This window comes from Symphodus melops (genome assembly GCF_947650265.1).
Source record: "Symphodus melops genome assembly, chromosome: 4".
NCBI classification, from domain to species: domain Eukaryota; kingdom Metazoa; phylum Chordata; class Actinopteri; order Labriformes; family Labridae; genus Symphodus; species Symphodus melops.
The window spans coordinates 5,485,969-5,503,665 of record NC_136694.1 but is presented as its reverse complement, the minus strand read 5'-3'; the positions used below and the strand labels follow the sequence as shown (position 1 = coordinate 5,503,665).

The window sequence follows — 17,697 nt, the reverse complement described above, 5'->3', positions numbered from 1 at the left end:
TTCAACACTAACGCTGCTCACACTGCGCTGCTGCTGGAGAAGCCTTGCCTCCACCACCCTCCTCCCTTCTAGCCTAAAGCTGTTGGTGCAGCCTCACACCGAGGGTTTAGCATTACGCTCTGTGGAAAGCTGAGGCAGGCTGCTCAGCTCACCCACGGAGCGTCTTCATAGCAGAGCCAACAGTGCCAAGTTTAATTTCCATTTTGAAATAAATGTTTTAAAGCTATGATGAGCTTTCCCGGATTAAACAAAAAGATTTGTGATGTGTTTTTGTTTGAGCAGAGAGTTTTGCTCTGTAGCTCTGATGCTGAAATCAAAAGTGTCAAAAATGATGTTTGTCTCATTCTCATGTGTGTGTGTGTGTGTGCGTGTGTGTTAGGTTGGGGTCATACTGGTGCAGTGTCTGTTGTTGATCTTCTACACCAGCTCTGTGTTCCTTTTCGTTGGGACCTGTGTGTTGGGACTGTGCATCAGCAGTGTGTTTCCCTCCATGCTGGCCTTTACAGAGGACATACTGGACTACAAAGGTAATCTAGCACACACATTGAGACATACACAAAGTCTCAGTATGAGTGTATCTGAGAAGTCCCATACTCTAATTCTTAAAAATGGGAGCATATTATCTATTGTTAAAATTCCTAGAAAACAAATAGTCATCTGTTTGTTTTTTAAAGAGCTTTCGGGCACACATTGAAATACTTTGAAATTCAAAAATTCAACCTCATAGTGTTATTCAGGGACATAACAGAACTTTATTTCAAAAATTGCAATTGTAATAAACATTGACAAAGTTACCATATTTGGTTCAAATGCCACAATAGCAGGATCAGTAAAGTATGTTGATCTTTTCTGATTGGCTGAGTGAGGATCACATGCTTCTCAACCTTACTGAGGTGCAGAAGGGTGGCCATATGTAATGTGTACGGAAATTAACAAAAATAGTTCCTTGCCCTATAAATGGTTAAAGGTCAGCAGTAAGATCTTAAAATGAGTAGGATAAAGTAGATCATTGTTGGCAGAGATGGTAAAAACAAAAGTGATAGAAAAGTGTATCCTGGGTGCTGTTAGTATTTACTTGTTTATTGATGAATTAAACATTTTATAATCTTCAGTTTTTTATGTATTTTCTTGTTTGTCCCTTGTGCCAAAGGTTGTGCCACAACTGTCCTGGTGACGTGTGCCAGCACAGGAGAGATGGCGCTGCAGCTGATCGTTGGATCTGTAAGAAATATTCACACAACTGTCTTTGAATGCAAACTTTATTGATTTCATTTATACCTGTACCACCTCTGAGAGTCGGTGTTTATTCCTGATTTTTCAAGGGTTATTTCTGCATGCTTGCTTTTTCTTTTGAAATGCTCATATTTGCTTTTCCTAACCAGTTGCCCCTTATTGACAAATCTGAAGTAATTATTACAAGAAAAGACTTGTAGGCCTACTCATTCATTGTCAGTGCTTCTCTGCAGCAGCACCTTAGTGTTAGGGAGGAGAACTGTGGCTGCTCATTGTGTCTGAAGGAATAAAGCGTAAAGTAAACACTGCCTTTATAAACCTGTTCTGATGCTGCGGTGCAGGGTCAGCTGCAGAGTTGTATCAGATTCGATGTGTCTCTTCTCACAGGTGATCAACAGCCAGGGCAGTTACTCTTTCCTGTTGTGTTGTACGGGGGCTTCATTTATCTCCTTCTGCCTGTTCCTGCTCTTCCTTTACATTCATCACATCCACAGGAACTTTCAGAAAGGTAAGCACCTATCAGGTCGACTCATGGGGAGAGTGTGTGGACTTTCAATAACACTGAAATGATATTGCGTTATATAATTAACAAAGATACAGAGTATCATTGTGAATATGTATTTACATTTTGTCCTGCGTGTGTGTAGCACGTCTCAACAACAGTGGAAAAATAGAATTTCCTCCAAGGAGAAGTCATTTGTTTTGTTGTGTTATTGTGTCCCTGGTGGATGACTCATATTTTCAATAATCAACACTGTTGATCTTTCAGACTGGTCTAAATACACAGAAATGGAAGAGAAGCCAAAGCCTGGGAGCTCCTGATCTGAGGATCCATAAGAGGATCTCAGGACATGAAGGACGAGGAAAAGGGAGCGTGGGAAGGCACATATCGTCCTTTAATGTCCAAACTGAACAGTCACTCCCTCCTGGTCTCCTCCAACTCAACTTTTTCTGAACATTCAGAAGCCTCCTGATCAAGCAGGTCATTGGATGACCGTTACTTGAAATAATGAATTTTTTGCACATTTTGCAGCATCTTGTAGCTCCGCTGCAGCTTGATTTCTAAAACACTTACAGAGAACTCTATAGGTGGACTTTAATTGAACTGTTGGGATACGACTCTTGGCAGAGTATGAAAGTGCTCATTTTGTGATTTTCTGACACACAATGAAGTTGTTGGACATAAATTACAAAGGAAGTAATGGCAGAACACAAACACTGATATTAGAGGTCTTTTATTATTGGTCTCAACTATCTTATTCATGATAAACATTTCCTCGACACCTCTCAGACATCGATACGCCACTTAAGACAAGTAGCTTGTAAACATTTTGAAAAAGCATGAAACAAACAGAAACGGGACCAAACTAAGCAGGAACTGTCGCGTCCTGGACCTTACATTATTTAAAGGTAAGTCTAAGGACAAACATCAAATGATACAAACCATAAACGAAACCAGTCGAAAGACTCGATAAGAGAAGGTAGAGGTTCGAATGGGCTTGAGGTTTAATATGCAGCTATTTTATCGTTTCTCAAAGTTACTGCGAAAATGCAAAACAAGCAGCCAGTTCTCTGTGGCTCTGCTCGGAATTCAAATAAATAGTGTGGTAGTGCCTGATCACAAATGATTTTAAATCTTTAGATATATATATATCGAAAAGATACAATTTACTGTATAAAATGCCAAGTGCATAATTTGTCTTCCCTTTTGGGTGAATATACATTTTTCTCAGTGAGCAAACATCGACAACATTTCATCATCAAAGAGGAAAATCAGCGTCTTAGAAAAGCCACACGATCCAATACTACAGGAACCCCCGAAGTTTAAGTGCAAACGTCCCGTCACAAAGTCTGCATGTACAAAGTCAACACCATATCAAAACACTTCACATACAAAACAGAGATTCAGATTTGTCCCCCGTAAGGCTTGAATTCCTAAAAACAGCCGACGCCGCGGTGGGGCAGCCGCCTCCCAAATACACGAGGAGGAAAACAACGGAAAGCAACCCACGTGCACGGGGAAACGGAAACAAAACAAAGCACACGTCGAAATATCTGGCCGTTACAAAAATAGAGAAATTAATCTTAAGAGTTCTATTGGTATTACAGGGAAAAAAAGAGAGGTTACACAAAAATAAGACAGGTTTCATAGATATATGTATATTATATACTTTATGCAAACTTTGCTTGACAAACATTTAGAAGCAGGTTAGAAAGAGAGCAGCTGAACTCCCTCCTGGTAACGCGTGTATGTACATCCTGAAGAACGCCGCAGCACGTTTGAGATCGCGTGAAGTTTGGATTCAAACTTCCTGGGCTGAGAGTTATGGCCTTAAAAACACACAAGTGCTGTCGTATATCTCTCCTCTTACTTTTGAATGATGGAGCTTTGTCCACTTTAAACTTGGGCTTGGCTGTGGTAAGGCACCTTATAGACTATTATGATTGGCTGCAGAATGCAGGGGGGCAGGTGTGTGTGTGTACGTTTAGTAAAAACAAGTGTGCATCCCCCCCCTTTAAGATCATCCCTCCCTGGGTTAAAAAAGGGACACTTGGGTTAAGAAAACACTGAAACGTGTTTCATCCAAGTATCACGTAAACGTGTGTGTTGCACAATTTCTACATCGAACAGCATAGAAATATGGATCTACCTCTTGAGTGTGTGGCTCAGAGTTATGGCTTCAGAGAGGTTTGCAGAGTGCTCATGGCTGACTAATACAGTCCAGGAGATCACCTGTGGACAGAATTCGAAGGCGAGGAAAGGTTTGAAGCTCAGATCTGGATTTTTCAAAGAACTACACTGATGCAGTGACAACAGTTCGTTCATTCGAAAAAAAATCTACATGGTTTCAACTTCTGATTCATGAGACGATGTCGCCCTGATTTGGTTTTGACTTTTCATAAATGAAAAGTTCAACATTTGGAAAAAAAATAAACACTTCTTTACGGTCTTCTCAAAGTCAGGTAAGACGTCGTGGTAAACGTGAGGCTGGAGCAAGCTGCCAATCAGATTCACCTTGGCTGGCACTTCAAGGGCACTTCCTCGATATAATGAACAAACACCATCTTGTTTAGTGTTTAAAAAAAAAATACATGTAATGGGACAACAATTTTCATAGCATGGCCAATCCATTTCCCAGTGACCAACAGAGACCGGCACATGACGTCCATCACATGACGCCCGGCACATGACGTCCATGCAAGGATAGAGATCGACATTTTGACACTTCAGTTTTAGAGGGAGAATGTTTCCAAAATGTCAAATTATTCCTTTACCACTCCTCGACTCCTTAAAGTGTATTCAACATGATTGCTGCCTAAAACGGTTACGTTCATTCAAAAAGGCATTATGAGGGAGTTGAAAAAGAAGATATTCGTGATGTTGTCAGCTGAGGTGATGCACAGACAAGATTATGGCTTCATTTCTTTCATCATCACGTGAAAGCTTACTGGCTGTTGGCTGACCGGAGCACACTGGCTTGCGGGGTTATTGTTGCATTAGAACATGCTCACAGTTTAAATGCATGCTAACTCTGATTGTGGCCGAGGTGAACGTCAGTTACTGTCAGGGTCAAAGTCGTGCTGGACATGGCTTCACAGAGCAGCAAACTGTGCACACTGAGGCAGGCAAGATCTGGGTAAAAGATATCAGAGTCACCGCGCGGGGTTAAAGCACTACCCTTCAAGAAGAGTATTAGTTAAGGACAGAGCATGAGAGGGAACAGAATTATTGTCAGCAGAGGTTAGAAACTGATGACTAAATGTAACACTGGCGCACAAGACAAGAAGGACAGTCTAGAAAAGGAGTCTACTATATCACCGCTCAGTGTGTCCAAGTATGAAGCAGATTGTCACTGCAGAGGGTTCAATTTACACGCAGCTATTGTTGCCATGGTTAGTCCTCCCTCATTTGAATCGTTGACTTGAGGATCCCAAAAAAAACAGACGGAATAAATCCATGAGTGCACAAGGAGAGATGGCACGAGTGTGTGTGTGAGAGTAGGAAAGCATCTGTGGGGGTGTAAATGCTTTGAAACAAACTCAAATGTTCTCATCGTCCTTTAACCTGGCCTGCTGATTCCCCCTTAGATCCTTTAGATCCTCCCTCGGAAATTCTGCTTGTAGTGCAAAGTCTGTGGCAGCACCGGAGTGATGAGGAATGGCAAAGACGCAGCTCCTATGTGATCGTTCTGTTTGAGAGAGAATGAGATGGGGGGGGGGGGGGGGGGGCTTGATGCTGGTGAGGATTAACCCTATGTCTTCTGAGGGTCTGGAGAAATGGGCCCTGGAGTGTTGGTCCCATCCATACTGTGTACAGGGATCTGGAACTGTGGGGTGAGGACTGATGGAAACTGAAAAAGAGCAGGAATGTGTGTTAAGACAGCTTCGGCCCAGATTTAACAAAAAGACACAGTTATCTCAAAGACAGCAGTCTTTTAAAGGACATCTATTATGCTGATCCATATTTAAATGCACACATTTCATGTTGTGCTGCTGGATGTCCCTACTAAACCACAGTGACCTTTTTTTTTTAAACACTACACACACAGCTGTTGGAGTAACCCAGGCTCTGCCGACGTATTCGAGCATGGAGCAAAGATGAACACCCAGCAGCTCTTTAAAGCTGGAATCGTATATAAATTAAGCTGGCCCGAGAGAGGACGTGTGAGAAGGTAAGATAAATATCTAAAAAGGCGAAGAAGAAGAGACTGAGCAGGGTTTGACTCTGGTTGGTGACAATCGGAAACTTTCAACACAAAATGCTGTCGCAGTGATTCAATAAATTCCTTCTTTCTTTTTCCCATGAAAAAAGAGTTCATTGATCTGAATGGGAGCAGTCCGGTGAAATGAATGAGCTCTGCTCTTTAATCAGACCACTAAACAAAGAGACTGTCTTTAGATCGCCTTTTCTGGGCGACATCTTTGAACCTGATGCACACGTTAACAGCTGTGATCGGTCGCACGAGGCGATCTGCACCGTGCCTCAGCACCCTTCAACCCTTAAGTCCAGTTCATTTGACCAGTCCGTACATGGCACAGTTCATGTAGGGCACAAGCACGACAGCCTTCATTATCGAGTGTTCTGGCTGTTTCTGACTAACATGACTCATGAGTCAGTAAAGGAGCTCTCATGTTCTCTGATGTGCAGATGCAGACTCCACCGTGTGTCCCTTTCATATCATTTCGCTTTCCTAACAACGTAAATCCATTCATGTTGTATTATGACGTTATGCTGGAGAGGTAACCCTGCTCTCAAATGTTACCTGGAACAGGTGGGCTCCTTGGCGTCGTGTGGCTGGGCTGAGGGGAGCCACCGGACTCAGAGTGCTCCAGAAGTGGATGTTTGACAGCAGCGGACTGGGAGTTAGCAACAGAGTGGGAGTCTGGAGAGGAAAAAAGAACAACAACAAGAGTGTGTTTTTGTTAGGACTAATCCAAAACAACAGCATGGCCCACACTGACCAAATGTAGATGCTTTTCTTTAAGATGGGACCTGACTGTTGAACTTCCTGGCTTAAAACTGTAAAAACAAAGATCAAAAAATGGGATAGAAATCCTAAAGGAACATGTCTGTGTTATTACAGAGAAAGTTCATATTGCAAATGCTGAATCTTAGATACAGCTCATATTTAAACAAGTGTGGGGAATCATACAAAGAAAGTTCACATTGTGTTTAATTTTTCAAATCTTCTGTGTGTATGTTTCAATAATTTACCTTTTAATTATTCAGGCTCAATCTAAGTTGATCACTTTAACATTAAAAACTCTTTTCTTTTAGCATCTTAAATGCGTACATCACCCGTGTGAATAAGAGGCCATGTTTAAAGTCAACCACAGACAGCGGAGTAAAGTGAAGAGGAACACATTCCGGTCTGAATGCATCTGATTCTAAATCTCGTGATCATCAAACCTGAGCCGAGCCTTCAGAAGAAACTCTGTCTGACACAACAGATCTAATAGACCAGTTCATTATATGAAGCGGCACAAACAGTCATGAGGCAACCTGCATCACATTGGATGATCAGGAAGGTTCAATGTACTGCTGCCACCTACTGGTCAGGCTTAGTGTCTGCAGATGGTTCTACATGATTTAATGAGTATCGTGTAGCAGTGACCCATGTGGAAGGCATCGATCACAGCTGCAGCTAAACCCGTTTTTACCGCACGTTTTCTTTAAATGCTTTTATGTTTCATACGTGTTCAATCATTCAGACTCGTCATGTTTTGGTTGTCCAGTCAGGATAACGAATAACAAGCAGCTCTTTGCATCCTCTGTCTTGTGTCATGTTCAAGCTGCTTAACATGGTGTTGACATTATTAAACCGGTACGGCGGCCATATTGGATCGATCATCAACTTTTACCTGCAGCATTGCTGGTGTGAGAGAGGCAGTAGGTAGAGAGGGGCTGCAGAGGTTCATGGGGGAGAAGTCCGAGGTGGTGACCAGCAGAGTGGGCGGGCTGATCTGCAGGATTTTGGGCGGCTTGCGTGTCTTTCCTGAGTTTTGAGTGCTGACCGTGGTGCAGCTGCTCACCGAGGACGAACTGGTCTCAGCATCCACCAAACTGCTCTCCTCTCCTGACAAAACCATGCTGCTGTCCACCTGCTGGACAAGGGACAGAAATGTCTCTCAGTGTAAATACATGGAGTACAATGAAAACATCCGAGGATCAGGAATTTATAACGAATATGAGACGTTTTCTCACACATGATGAACTGCAGGCAGTGAACTGTTGGTTAAAAATGAATTCAGTCTGGATTCACAGGAAAGCCGGCACTGACATGATCTGCCAATGATTTCAGTTCAACAGCTAACCATTTGTATCTGACTTGCAATGAGCTGATGGCCGTTTATATGGGGAGCATGAATAAGCTCTGAAAAAGTAAAAAAAACAATGAAGCAGTCTCGCCTGGCCACACACGACCCTGTCAAGTTGCTAAACCTCCAACCATCGAAAACCACCTGCTCCCTTTTAGTTAGGATGTCACATAATAAGTGTGAATAAGTGAAAGAGCATAAATATAAATATCCAAACTAATAAACTAAATGGAATTTAGAATGATTTTCTTCCAAAGTTATAGAAACCAACAAAGCTGTTTTGTTTTCATGTCCTTTTAAAAAACCCTTTAAGCTGTTTTGATGACTCATTCATTCATTCATTTCTGTTGAGGTGTGTGTTGAGTATACTCGCCTTTTCCAGTGCCTGAGAGTCTGCAGGCTGAGATGATCCTGACTCAATGTCACTGTCAATCACCAGCTCCTGGGAGGAGTCAGGCACAAGGCTTGGGGATGGGCTGGCCGAGGTCAGGTCTTGTAGGCTGAACGGTGATTCTGACGGACGGATGTGTTCGAATGTGTAGATGGACTGGGACGGCAGTGGGGAGTGTGTGCTGGCGTCTGCAGCCCTCGTGGGCAGTGTTTGCAGAGAATCCAGACGGCTGGACGTGAGCGCGTGCTCTATTCCAGCCTGAGGAGGCTGTGCTGGTGCCGACGCTGGCTTCGGAGGGGTGTTTCCAAACTTGATGACGGATGGCAAAGCATTGGGCTGCTGAGGCTGAGGCGACTGCTCCTGGCTCTGGGCTGAGGCAGTGACCCCTCTCTTGTCAGCCATCTTCTCTGCTGGGTTCTCTATTTTGATGGACTTGAAGAGCTGGCGTCCATTCTGCAGCGAGTTGAGGGTGAAGGACGTGTACAGACCGGAGTGGATGTAGTCATTACGGTTTGACTGCTTGGTGCTGGAGCTCAGAGCTGCTGTGCTGCCTGCCACCCTGCTGCGCTCCCCAGACTCATCCTCCTGGAGGACGCTGTCCCCTCTCTTCGACAGGACAGGAAGGGCCCCAGCACCGACGTCCCCGCCCTCTGCTCGAGTAGCAACATCCCCTTTCAGGATGTCAGGGTATGACACAAAGCGGTAGACAAACTTCTGACCATTCACCTTCTTTATGATGTTCTGGAAAACAAACAAAAAAATGCACCAGGTGATCTGTTAGATATTAAAGTAAAATGATACATCAATTGTATGCAGACCCAATTCAGGAGACACAAGATTTACATGTCAGTAGTCTGCCTTCACCAAAGAGGCTCTTAAAGAAAAAAATGGAAGTGTGAGACCACAGCTGAGCTTTGTGCGTGGGGACAGCTCTGTCTGTACCAAACTAGCAGCCACTAATGCTGCTGCCAAACAAACCAGAGCAGCCCAGCCCAGAACGCCCACTGAGCCAGGCTGTGCTTCTGTCAAACCACAGGCAGACTGAGAGACGGATGGCGCTCTCTCTCTCTCTCTCTCTCACTCTCTCTCTCTCTCCATCAGCAGGACTTTGACCATGCTTAGGTGCAATTAACTTGTGTTTATTGTGCTGCACAGTCACTCTATGATGCAGCTGCCTTACAGAAATAGTTACCAAGTGGTCTTCTTGTTGTTGCTTCATGCACCATGTGCGACTATGTAGCATTATTACATCATTTACAGTCAAATTAAAGTGCGCCGTCTGCACTTGGGTATTTTTCCTATCTATGCAAGAACTTTTCTATAACTTGCAATAAAATAAAGACAGCTCTGCAGGGAACAACTTAGTGTGCAATGTATATTTATATAGTATGTGAGGGTGTTCCAGACAGATGGATACATTTCCCTTTAGTCGTGCATTGTTCAAAGGCATTGGTAAACTGGTCATAAACATGTACATTGGAATCACATCAGCATTCAAGGAAGGCTCTGTGAACATAATGGATACCTCAAACGATCTATATGTTGTTCTAGCAGAACGAGCCGACTGTCTCAGGCTTTGGATGTCAGATGGAGTCAGTGAAGAAGAGAAACAGGACTTCAATTAAAACTCCACTCTACAAACCACATTGTGGCCAATCCACTATTCAGAGGGTTGTTTTATCCAACCATGTTCTGACATTCTTTTAGCCACACAGGCCAACATCAGAAATGTGCGGGGGGAAAAAAAGCTGTAATTGGTCCAAAGTTTAACAAGCCAGCGAGGTTAAAGAACATCCCGTTTGTAGTTTGGACCTGGACTAGGAAGGCTAGGAAGTGTTGTGTGTTTAGTCAAGAAATATGTCTCTTCAGGTTTCCTGTGGGGATGAAGAGGTGAGGAGATGTGTCCAATCACTTTATTCTGTCTGATATCAGGTCCGTATCGTATCCATCATAGCACTACGGTCACTTTATTCTTCAGCATTCATCTTTGTTTATAGCTAGTACATATTTAGTCAGTTAGTTAGTTCTGTTTACGTCTATTTCAACAGTCTACTGCATGTCTGTTTACATCATATACGTCTGTTCACGTCTGCTTTCATCTGTTACATGCATGTCCTTTACTGTCCTCTGAATCTAACTCTATGACTTGTGTTTTTGAACCTCTAGACCTTTTCTCTCTGCTCTTCCTTGTATCTAACTTTGTAATTTTGTATTTTAACACTCTTGACACCTATTCTTCTTCGACACTTTATTCTTTGTTGACTCTTATCTTGGTTAAATGTTTTAGCATCGTCGTTCATTTACTGCTCTGTGTGCCCTTGAATGGCCCCCCTGGGGACAAATAAAGATGTTTGAATTGAACTGAATCAAAAGCAGGAAAACAGCTGGCTGATGGTTCACTCAATAATGGTTTTGTGGTGGCTTACATCATTAACATTATAAATTAATGTTAAATTAATTAAAAACAGAAAACACAGCGGCCGTTATTAGTCACCTGAAAGTCACTGCGGTGTCCAAGACAAAGGGAGCTGATGTGCTTACCTTGTCGTAGTAGTATCTTAGGGCCCTGCTGAGTTTGTCATAGTTCATGTTGGGCTTGTTCTTGCGGGCTCCCCACAGACGGGCCACCTCCTCCGCCTGCAGCAGTTTAAACTCCCCCTCCTCATTGGTCCAGCAGATCAGCTGCTCATTACTGGAATCCAATAGGAGCTGGAGAAGAAACTGCCACAGGGTGACAGAGTTGTCCATGTCTCTCACTTGAAGAAAAAAAGACAGAAATAGGAGAGAACAATTACAAGTCAATAAACCACAAAAAGTGCTGCTCGCAACCCAACAGGAGGGACTTCCTCCGCCCACTAGGGAAACAGAGAGCTGAAATTAAGTTCTTATTTTATCCACTCTGCTCTGACAGGGTTTTTTTTTTTTTTTTAAATGAATTAAAGTCCAAGCATTCTGCATGTGCACGGATATCAGCCCAAAGAAGTGAGGCCAAAAGTCAGTTTGAATAAATGTGCAATTCAGTTCAGACTAAGGTTTTAATGTGAGCTTCATTACAGCAAAGGGAAAACGTTGGTAAAAATCGACTTCATGTGAATATTTAAAATAACAAACCGTTTACAGTCAAAGGTTACTGAATAAGAGGCTGTGTCACAGTTCCAGGTGCACCATGTGGGAGAAACACTGCTCCATCATATGAACCACATTCCAGTGAGATAATGCAACCATACAACTTATTCCATCACCAGTGGTTAAAACGGTCTGCAGCAGCACTGCTCACACTGGCCAATTATTTTAAAACAAGAAACTACCACTTCATCATTAACACCTGTTTTTTGGGGGGGTTTTCGTTTCTTTTAAGAACACCTTGAAAAATGTTCCACTGTGATGTGGCTACTCACTATTGCAAATCAAAGCCAAACATCTTGCTCACATCTGGCTTTTAAAGTGTAGCGTTCCAACATATGGCCTTTAAAATGAAAAGCCCCCTCACAGATGGAGGTAACGAATGATCATCAAGAAGGAGTGAATTCAAACCAACGGGGGTGAGGGAGAGACATTCAGAAAGCACCCTGAAATAAGAGCTTCATCCAAGGTGAACAGAATATCCTAATAGCACGTTTTCTGCTTACAGTTTAAAGTAACATCACAGACATTTGTATTATTGAGCATGATGCATGTTTACCATCTGCAGGCGTTTAACTTGACTTTACACACTTTATTAATCCCCGACGGGAAGTTCTTGTCTCCACTCTCTGTTCTTGAAAGGCATGCTTCTCACACACATAGGCCTGCACATGCACAAACAGGACTTAGCACATGCATTAATGCATGCTTTTACTGTGGCGGGCCCCAGGTATGTGCAACCCCGCCACAAGTATTAGCGCTGAAGTAGCTTTATCTCATCTCTACTTTTACTGAACCATGAAACTGCATGGTGCACGTTCAGCTTGCACTTTAACCTCCAAAGAGAATTTCAGGATGATTTATTAACCCTCAGAGAGACATTACGTTCGCTCTTGTTGAGTTTTATGGAGAGAAAAAGAAAAAGCCACGCCCTGTTAGTAGGTTGCATGAACCACAATGACAGGGTGACAGGGTAGAAATATTTGAGTACTGGGCTTTTGTTTTACTGTTTTTCTATATTATATGACTTTTCACATCTAAAAATGCAACCGCCATGTAGCAGTATGATACTTTTGAATGGGTTTTTCCATCCCCTATATGGGGGTGAGATGCCATAGGCACTGGTTGAACGCCTACACAGACGGTTAATCTGTAGCTGACTGGACCTGAGGGCTGAGTGGGTGTGTGCACAAGGTATTCTAGTTTTGTTGCATCCAGGCTCAGACTTTAAAGATGCCTTATGAGACGGAACAAATGATTAACATAATGGCTTCTCCGCCAATCCAAGGGTGCATTCACACCAGGAAAGTCTGCTTTCTTTGGTTCGGACCAAATACAAGGTTTCTTTTTTGGTTTGGTGCGGTTTGTTTTCACATTGCACTTTTCACAAGAGGCCCAGAATTCATCAACAAAACCACATGTGTGCAAAGATCGTTCAATCATTGGATAAAAAGGTTTAGGGCGGGGTAAAGCGGTAATCGCAAGATGAAAGTAAACAATCATGGAGAGCTTGCGTGCTGCACTCGCCGTCCTGGTATTAAACATTTTAGCAACTTTTTCATCCATTTAGTACAGGTACGAAAATATTTGTGTAGAAAATGTAGATCTATGTGTGGGCAATCAACCGGAGTTATGATGAATGTGGTCGAGGTTATCAATGAAGTATGTGGCGTAGGGGAAAGGAGGATCAGACTGCCGCTGTTCTGTTCATAGTCAGTGTGATTTAAAAGTATTGGATAATAAAGGAACAGAGCGATGAAACACTAGTGAAAGTGTCTGAAAGATAGACTAAAGATTACCTCCGCGTCTTATATCAAAGAAGTAGGCAATAGAAACAAACAAGAACACTGTGCTGCTAACCAAACAATTATTTCCCTTAATGCGTGAGGCAACGGGCTACGGGACTGAGGTCTGCTTCAAACGAATCGTTCCAGGGTTCGTTTGGAAGCGGACCGAGACCACCTCTTCGGCTGGGTCTCGGTCCGGCTGTTTGGTGCGCACCTGAGTTCGATGGTTTGTATTCACACATGCCCAAAAGGTCCGGGTTTTAGTTTGTTTTAAGCGAACCAAACAAGGTAGGTGTGAATACACCCAAACACTCTACTGATCAGCGGCTACGTTTACATGTGCACAATTTCTTCAGTCTGACTGAAATCATTCCGAATTCACCGTTTACATGGATGCTCAATAAAATGATCAGATTATGCTCTGCATGTTCATGAATAACAAAATAAAACCAATGCGACATGTGCAGACTGGTCCTACCCGTCTTATCTGCCGGTATAACATCAGAAGAAGAAGTCGACATTTCAGCCTGTTTGTGAACAATCATCAGAAATGACCTGTGAAAACTCTAAACTCTGTTTTGTTTTACATCCTGAAAATGGGAGACATATTTCCTCATAGTTTAAAAATAATGTGAACATTATATTGTATGCAACATTCAGACATTGGAACCATTGACTTTTTAACTTGCTATAGTTCCTGCTCTAAAGGCTTTGACTGTCTAGACTGTGATCTTATTGGTTGTAAATGTGAATGCGATGCTTGTCATCAGAGGCCTGTACGATGAAGCAGGATTTGAGCTTAGCGAGGTAACTTCAGGGTTAACCCTGGGTTTTCAGTCCTACGAGGGTGGATTACTTTTTACCTGGGTATGTTACCACGGTAACATATGCTGAACACAAAACCAGCTCCGGAGCAGGTTATGTTGGAGATAAGAGATCAAACTGTGAAAAGCTCCACCCACTGACCAATCAGATCTTTTGATTGTGGAGCTGATGGAGAGGGGGGAGGACGCTTCATGTAGCCCGCATGATTTTACATTAGACTATAGTCTGTTTAGTTAATGATTATTTTTCACTGACATCCTTCAAGAGAGACTGAAAAAAGTGCTGTAAAATTTTAGTTGAAGATGTACAAGTACAAATATTTTCTTGTGGCGTTGAATTGTATTTTCATTAAAGTTTAATGTCCCAAAGTCGCTCTGTTTGTGATGGTCAGAGCTGCAGTTTAAAAATAACTTCTAAAACCTTTTCTACTCTCCACTTTAAAGAGTCAGAGCAACACATTCCGATCAGAGAAGAAACAGGAGTTATCATAAGGTGAACAAACGATGGAATAAATATAAGCTGCAGTTTTTACTTGCAGATTTTCCTTTTTTCTCTCCTTCCCGCATTTGTTTCTGCAGCTGTGTCTCTTGGGAGCCGGTTTGTCTTAACAAATGTATATTTTTAATATAGGATGTACTTTTTGTAAATATGTTTGTAGATATGATGATCGGCTGATGGCAGACGCGGTGATGATTGTGATAGGTTAAATGACGCTAACTCCGCCCCTTTCACGTGAACGCGCTCTTGGCAACCCTGGGTGTACAGATCAGGTTGATAAACAGCTTCGTAGGACTGATGAGCACGAGCTCTGATGTTAGGGTTAGTGAAGCCAGATCACCCAAAGAGACCCTGGAACTCGCTTTGCAGTACAGGCCCCAGGACTTTAAAATGAGGCTGTATAAGCTTGTGACTTTGATTCTTCTGCAGTGTCATTTGTCTCACCTGATGTTAAAGGTCATTATTTTTAGGCAGACGTAGCGGAATCAGTTTTAATGCAAGTACGACAACATTGATATCATATGAATGAACAGTTTACAAGCAACCTGCTGATATCACAGATGTTACTGCAGCTAACGAAACCGTCGCTCCAAAGTAGACTCTTTTACCGTGATGTAATATTGGTATAAAATAAGGTTGTATGAAATCCTATCTATAAAAGAGATTAATGAGACTTTTACATAAAACACAAAAGTGGTGGAAGACCATAGTCCTCATGGAGTTCACTGAGTAAGAGGAGAGACTAAACTTTCAGATGACACAGCCATCATTCCTGAAGTTCAGTCTGGCTGTAAACATTAGGCTCTGATGGAAACATGTCACTTTACTGGGAGACCATTTGGCCCCAGTCAGGCAGACACGATCGGATCGAGCGTGTACATGGATCCTGAGCCAAACAATGATCAGCATTAACCACCCCTCTCCGTCGGAATGAGCCTGATCGGATCGGTCTGTTCTGATTGACATGTTTACATGCAGCATTTTTATTCTGATCAAGCTTTTATTCTGATTATTTGTGTCCATGTAAACGCAGCAAGTGTGTTCTTCAGCCCCAACCTGCCCTCCACTCATCTCTTTTTTGCCCCTTCACTGGTACCACAGAAAGGAGTGACTTCCTCAGGAGGAGAGGAGGCATTGTGTTAACAAAGATTGAGAAACGGTTTGTTTCTTGGAGCAAAGGGCTGTCTACTCTTTTCATTTCTCTACCTGCAGAAAAAAAAAAAAGCTTCAGTGGTCTTGGTCCCGCTGTGTCTCTGCATCCTGACAGCCAGCATGTCTGCGAGATGAAAAAGAGGAAATCCACTCCACATGAAGATTCAGTCTTGTTTAGACTTGGTGGTTGGAGAGGCCATAAACAAAGAGCCAGAGAGCATGTTGCTTTTCCTGAACCCTACTATAAAATTCTAAAATTAAATTATAAAAAGTCTTTATTACTTATTATCAATAGGATGTGTTCAAATGATTATTCAGTCAAATCTTTCCACCTTTTCATACACTGGCGCTACCTCGATCACAGCTGTGTATGCAGCAGGGGAATTTGTTGCTTAAACCTAGTGCTTGTAAGAGAAATTAAAAAGGAGCATCAGACTTTTAAATGATATAAAACTAAAGAAGCAGAGGTGGCACAACTTCAACTATCAAGGTGCATGCAAACGTGTCAGTCTCATTTGTTCATAAAGTTCTTCATACTACTACAAATGATGCTGACGCTTTTTGGTCTAAATAACAAAACTTAAAATGTAATCAAAACTAAAATTGCTGAGAATCTGCTAGGCTGTCCATGCATTTAATAATAGTCAATTATTTCCTTTTATAAACCAACATTTCTGTGATTTTTTTTAATCAATGGCCAAAACCCATCTTGCATTTTGTAATATCTTATGACAACAACAACAACAACAACAATCTGTACCCAATACAAGCCACCTTCCAAGTGTGCAGATGGAGTTTTGCACACTGCCTCATGAAATGACACACTCATGTCAAGAAAAACCCCACTTCTTCTCTAAAGTAGAGATGTGTGTTCTTCTGTTGTAAGTGCTTCAGATATCCTGATGTGGATTTATCCTGCAACTCACAGACTGACAGCTGAGATTTACCCCCAAACTGTCCCACCAGGAATCACTGTCAGAAGGTTGAATTATGTTGTTTTGTCAGCTCGATGTTAGAGACTGACTGTGACTTGCTCTGCATGTTAGAATCTGTCAACAAGTGTGTGTGTGTGTGTGTGTGTGTGTGTCTGTGTGTGTGTGTGTGTGTGTGTAATCTACTTATGGATACGAGTAAATCTGCCCAGATTCATCCAAACCTGCTGGTGTGGTGACAGCCTCCCCCAACACACACACACACACACACAATCTGTCATGTTAAAACCGATGATATCGGGGTAAAAATAGGACAGTAAGGTAACAGATGAGCGTTATGTAACATCCCACATTAGCGTTAAACGTTATAAACGATGCACTAAGATCTCCCAAACGAGGTCAGTCCAGTCCTATAAGGTGGTTTATTTCATGCCATCGGACTGGAGTGACTGGTTTCCACTGTCAGAGAGCCAGGAGCCCACACAGAGCAAAATAAAAGACCACTTGTTGATGAACAACGATGGTTTCGTTACCCACAACCCAGTCAACCAGCAGTTTCCCAATAGTTCAAAGTCCATGTGTTTCACATGCTTAAACTTTTCTTCAACGTGTCTCCAAACAACCGAGGAGAAGAAAAAATCACAATATGCATGTTAGTTTAATTAATAGGACAAGCTAGCTTCGTTAGCCTATGTGCTAACATTACCTCGCTCGTAGAGCCCGCTGAATTTCCGAGTCCTCGAGCCGCGTAAAAATATTCCCAAAACATTGCTGGAAAGCTTTCTATAGTACCATGGCTCAGAAAACGAGTTGTGGAAAGGGTGTCAAGAAAACACTCGGATAAAACACACATTAAACTGCCTTTGGCTCCCACAGGCGAATTATTCTTCCGAAAAGATGATGCGTTCAAAGTACGTCGTATATCTGAATATCCAGA

The 17,697-nt window shown here is 42.5% G+C and overlaps 2 protein-coding genes across 3 annotated transcripts in view; one reads left to right on the top strand and one right to left on the bottom strand.

The window, feature by feature from the left end:
* mfsd4aa (major facilitator superfamily domain containing 4Aa) overlaps positions 1 to 3,833 on the top strand; it is a 17,684-nt gene extending 13,851 nt beyond the window's left edge. The window contains exons 7-10 of the mRNA XM_079342637.1: positions 380 to 527; positions 1,151 to 1,221; positions 1,621 to 1,741; positions 2,003 to 3,833. Coding sequence (XP_079198763.1) covers positions 380 to 527; positions 1,151 to 1,221; positions 1,621 to 1,741; positions 2,003 to 2,055 — 393 coding nt within the window. The 3' untranslated portion in view covers positions 2,056 to 3,833. The remainder of the gene's footprint in view (positions 1 to 379; positions 528 to 1,150; positions 1,222 to 1,620; positions 1,742 to 2,002) is intronic.
* On the bottom strand, positions 2,452 to 17,697 carry elk4 (ETS transcription factor ELK4). Of its 2 annotated transcripts, none has more exons than XM_079342638.1 (6): positions 17,467 to 17,697; positions 10,985 to 11,199; positions 8,426 to 9,184; positions 7,597 to 7,839; positions 6,498 to 6,617; positions 2,452 to 5,585 (listed from the first exon to the last, which is right to left on the bottom strand). In XM_079342638.1, the coding sequence occupies exons 2-6, from the start codon at positions 11,189 to 11,191 to the stop codon at positions 5,487 to 5,489; spliced, it is 1,428 nt and encodes a 475-aa protein (XP_079198764.1). In that variant the 5' UTR covers positions 11,192 to 11,199; positions 17,467 to 17,697; the 3' UTR covers positions 2,452 to 5,486. The 2 variants fall into 2 exon arrangements, with proteins under 2 accessions (XP_079198764.1, XP_079198765.1); XM_079342639.1 differs by having other exon boundaries at positions 7,597 to 7,836; positions 17,467 to 17,696.

Coding starts and splice junctions, on each gene's coding strand:
- elk4 (XM_079342638.1), bottom strand. CDS start 11,191: ATGGACAACTCTGTCACCCTGTGGCAGTTTCTTCTCCAGCTCCTATTG. Junction 9,185..10,984: donor TAAGATACTACTACGACAAG/GTAAGCACATCA, acceptor TTTGTTTTCCAG/AACATCATAAAGAAGGTGAA. Junction 7,840..8,425: donor ACTCTCAGGCACTGGAAAAG/GCGAGTATACTC, acceptor TCCCTTGTCCAG/CAGGTGGACAGCAGCATGGT.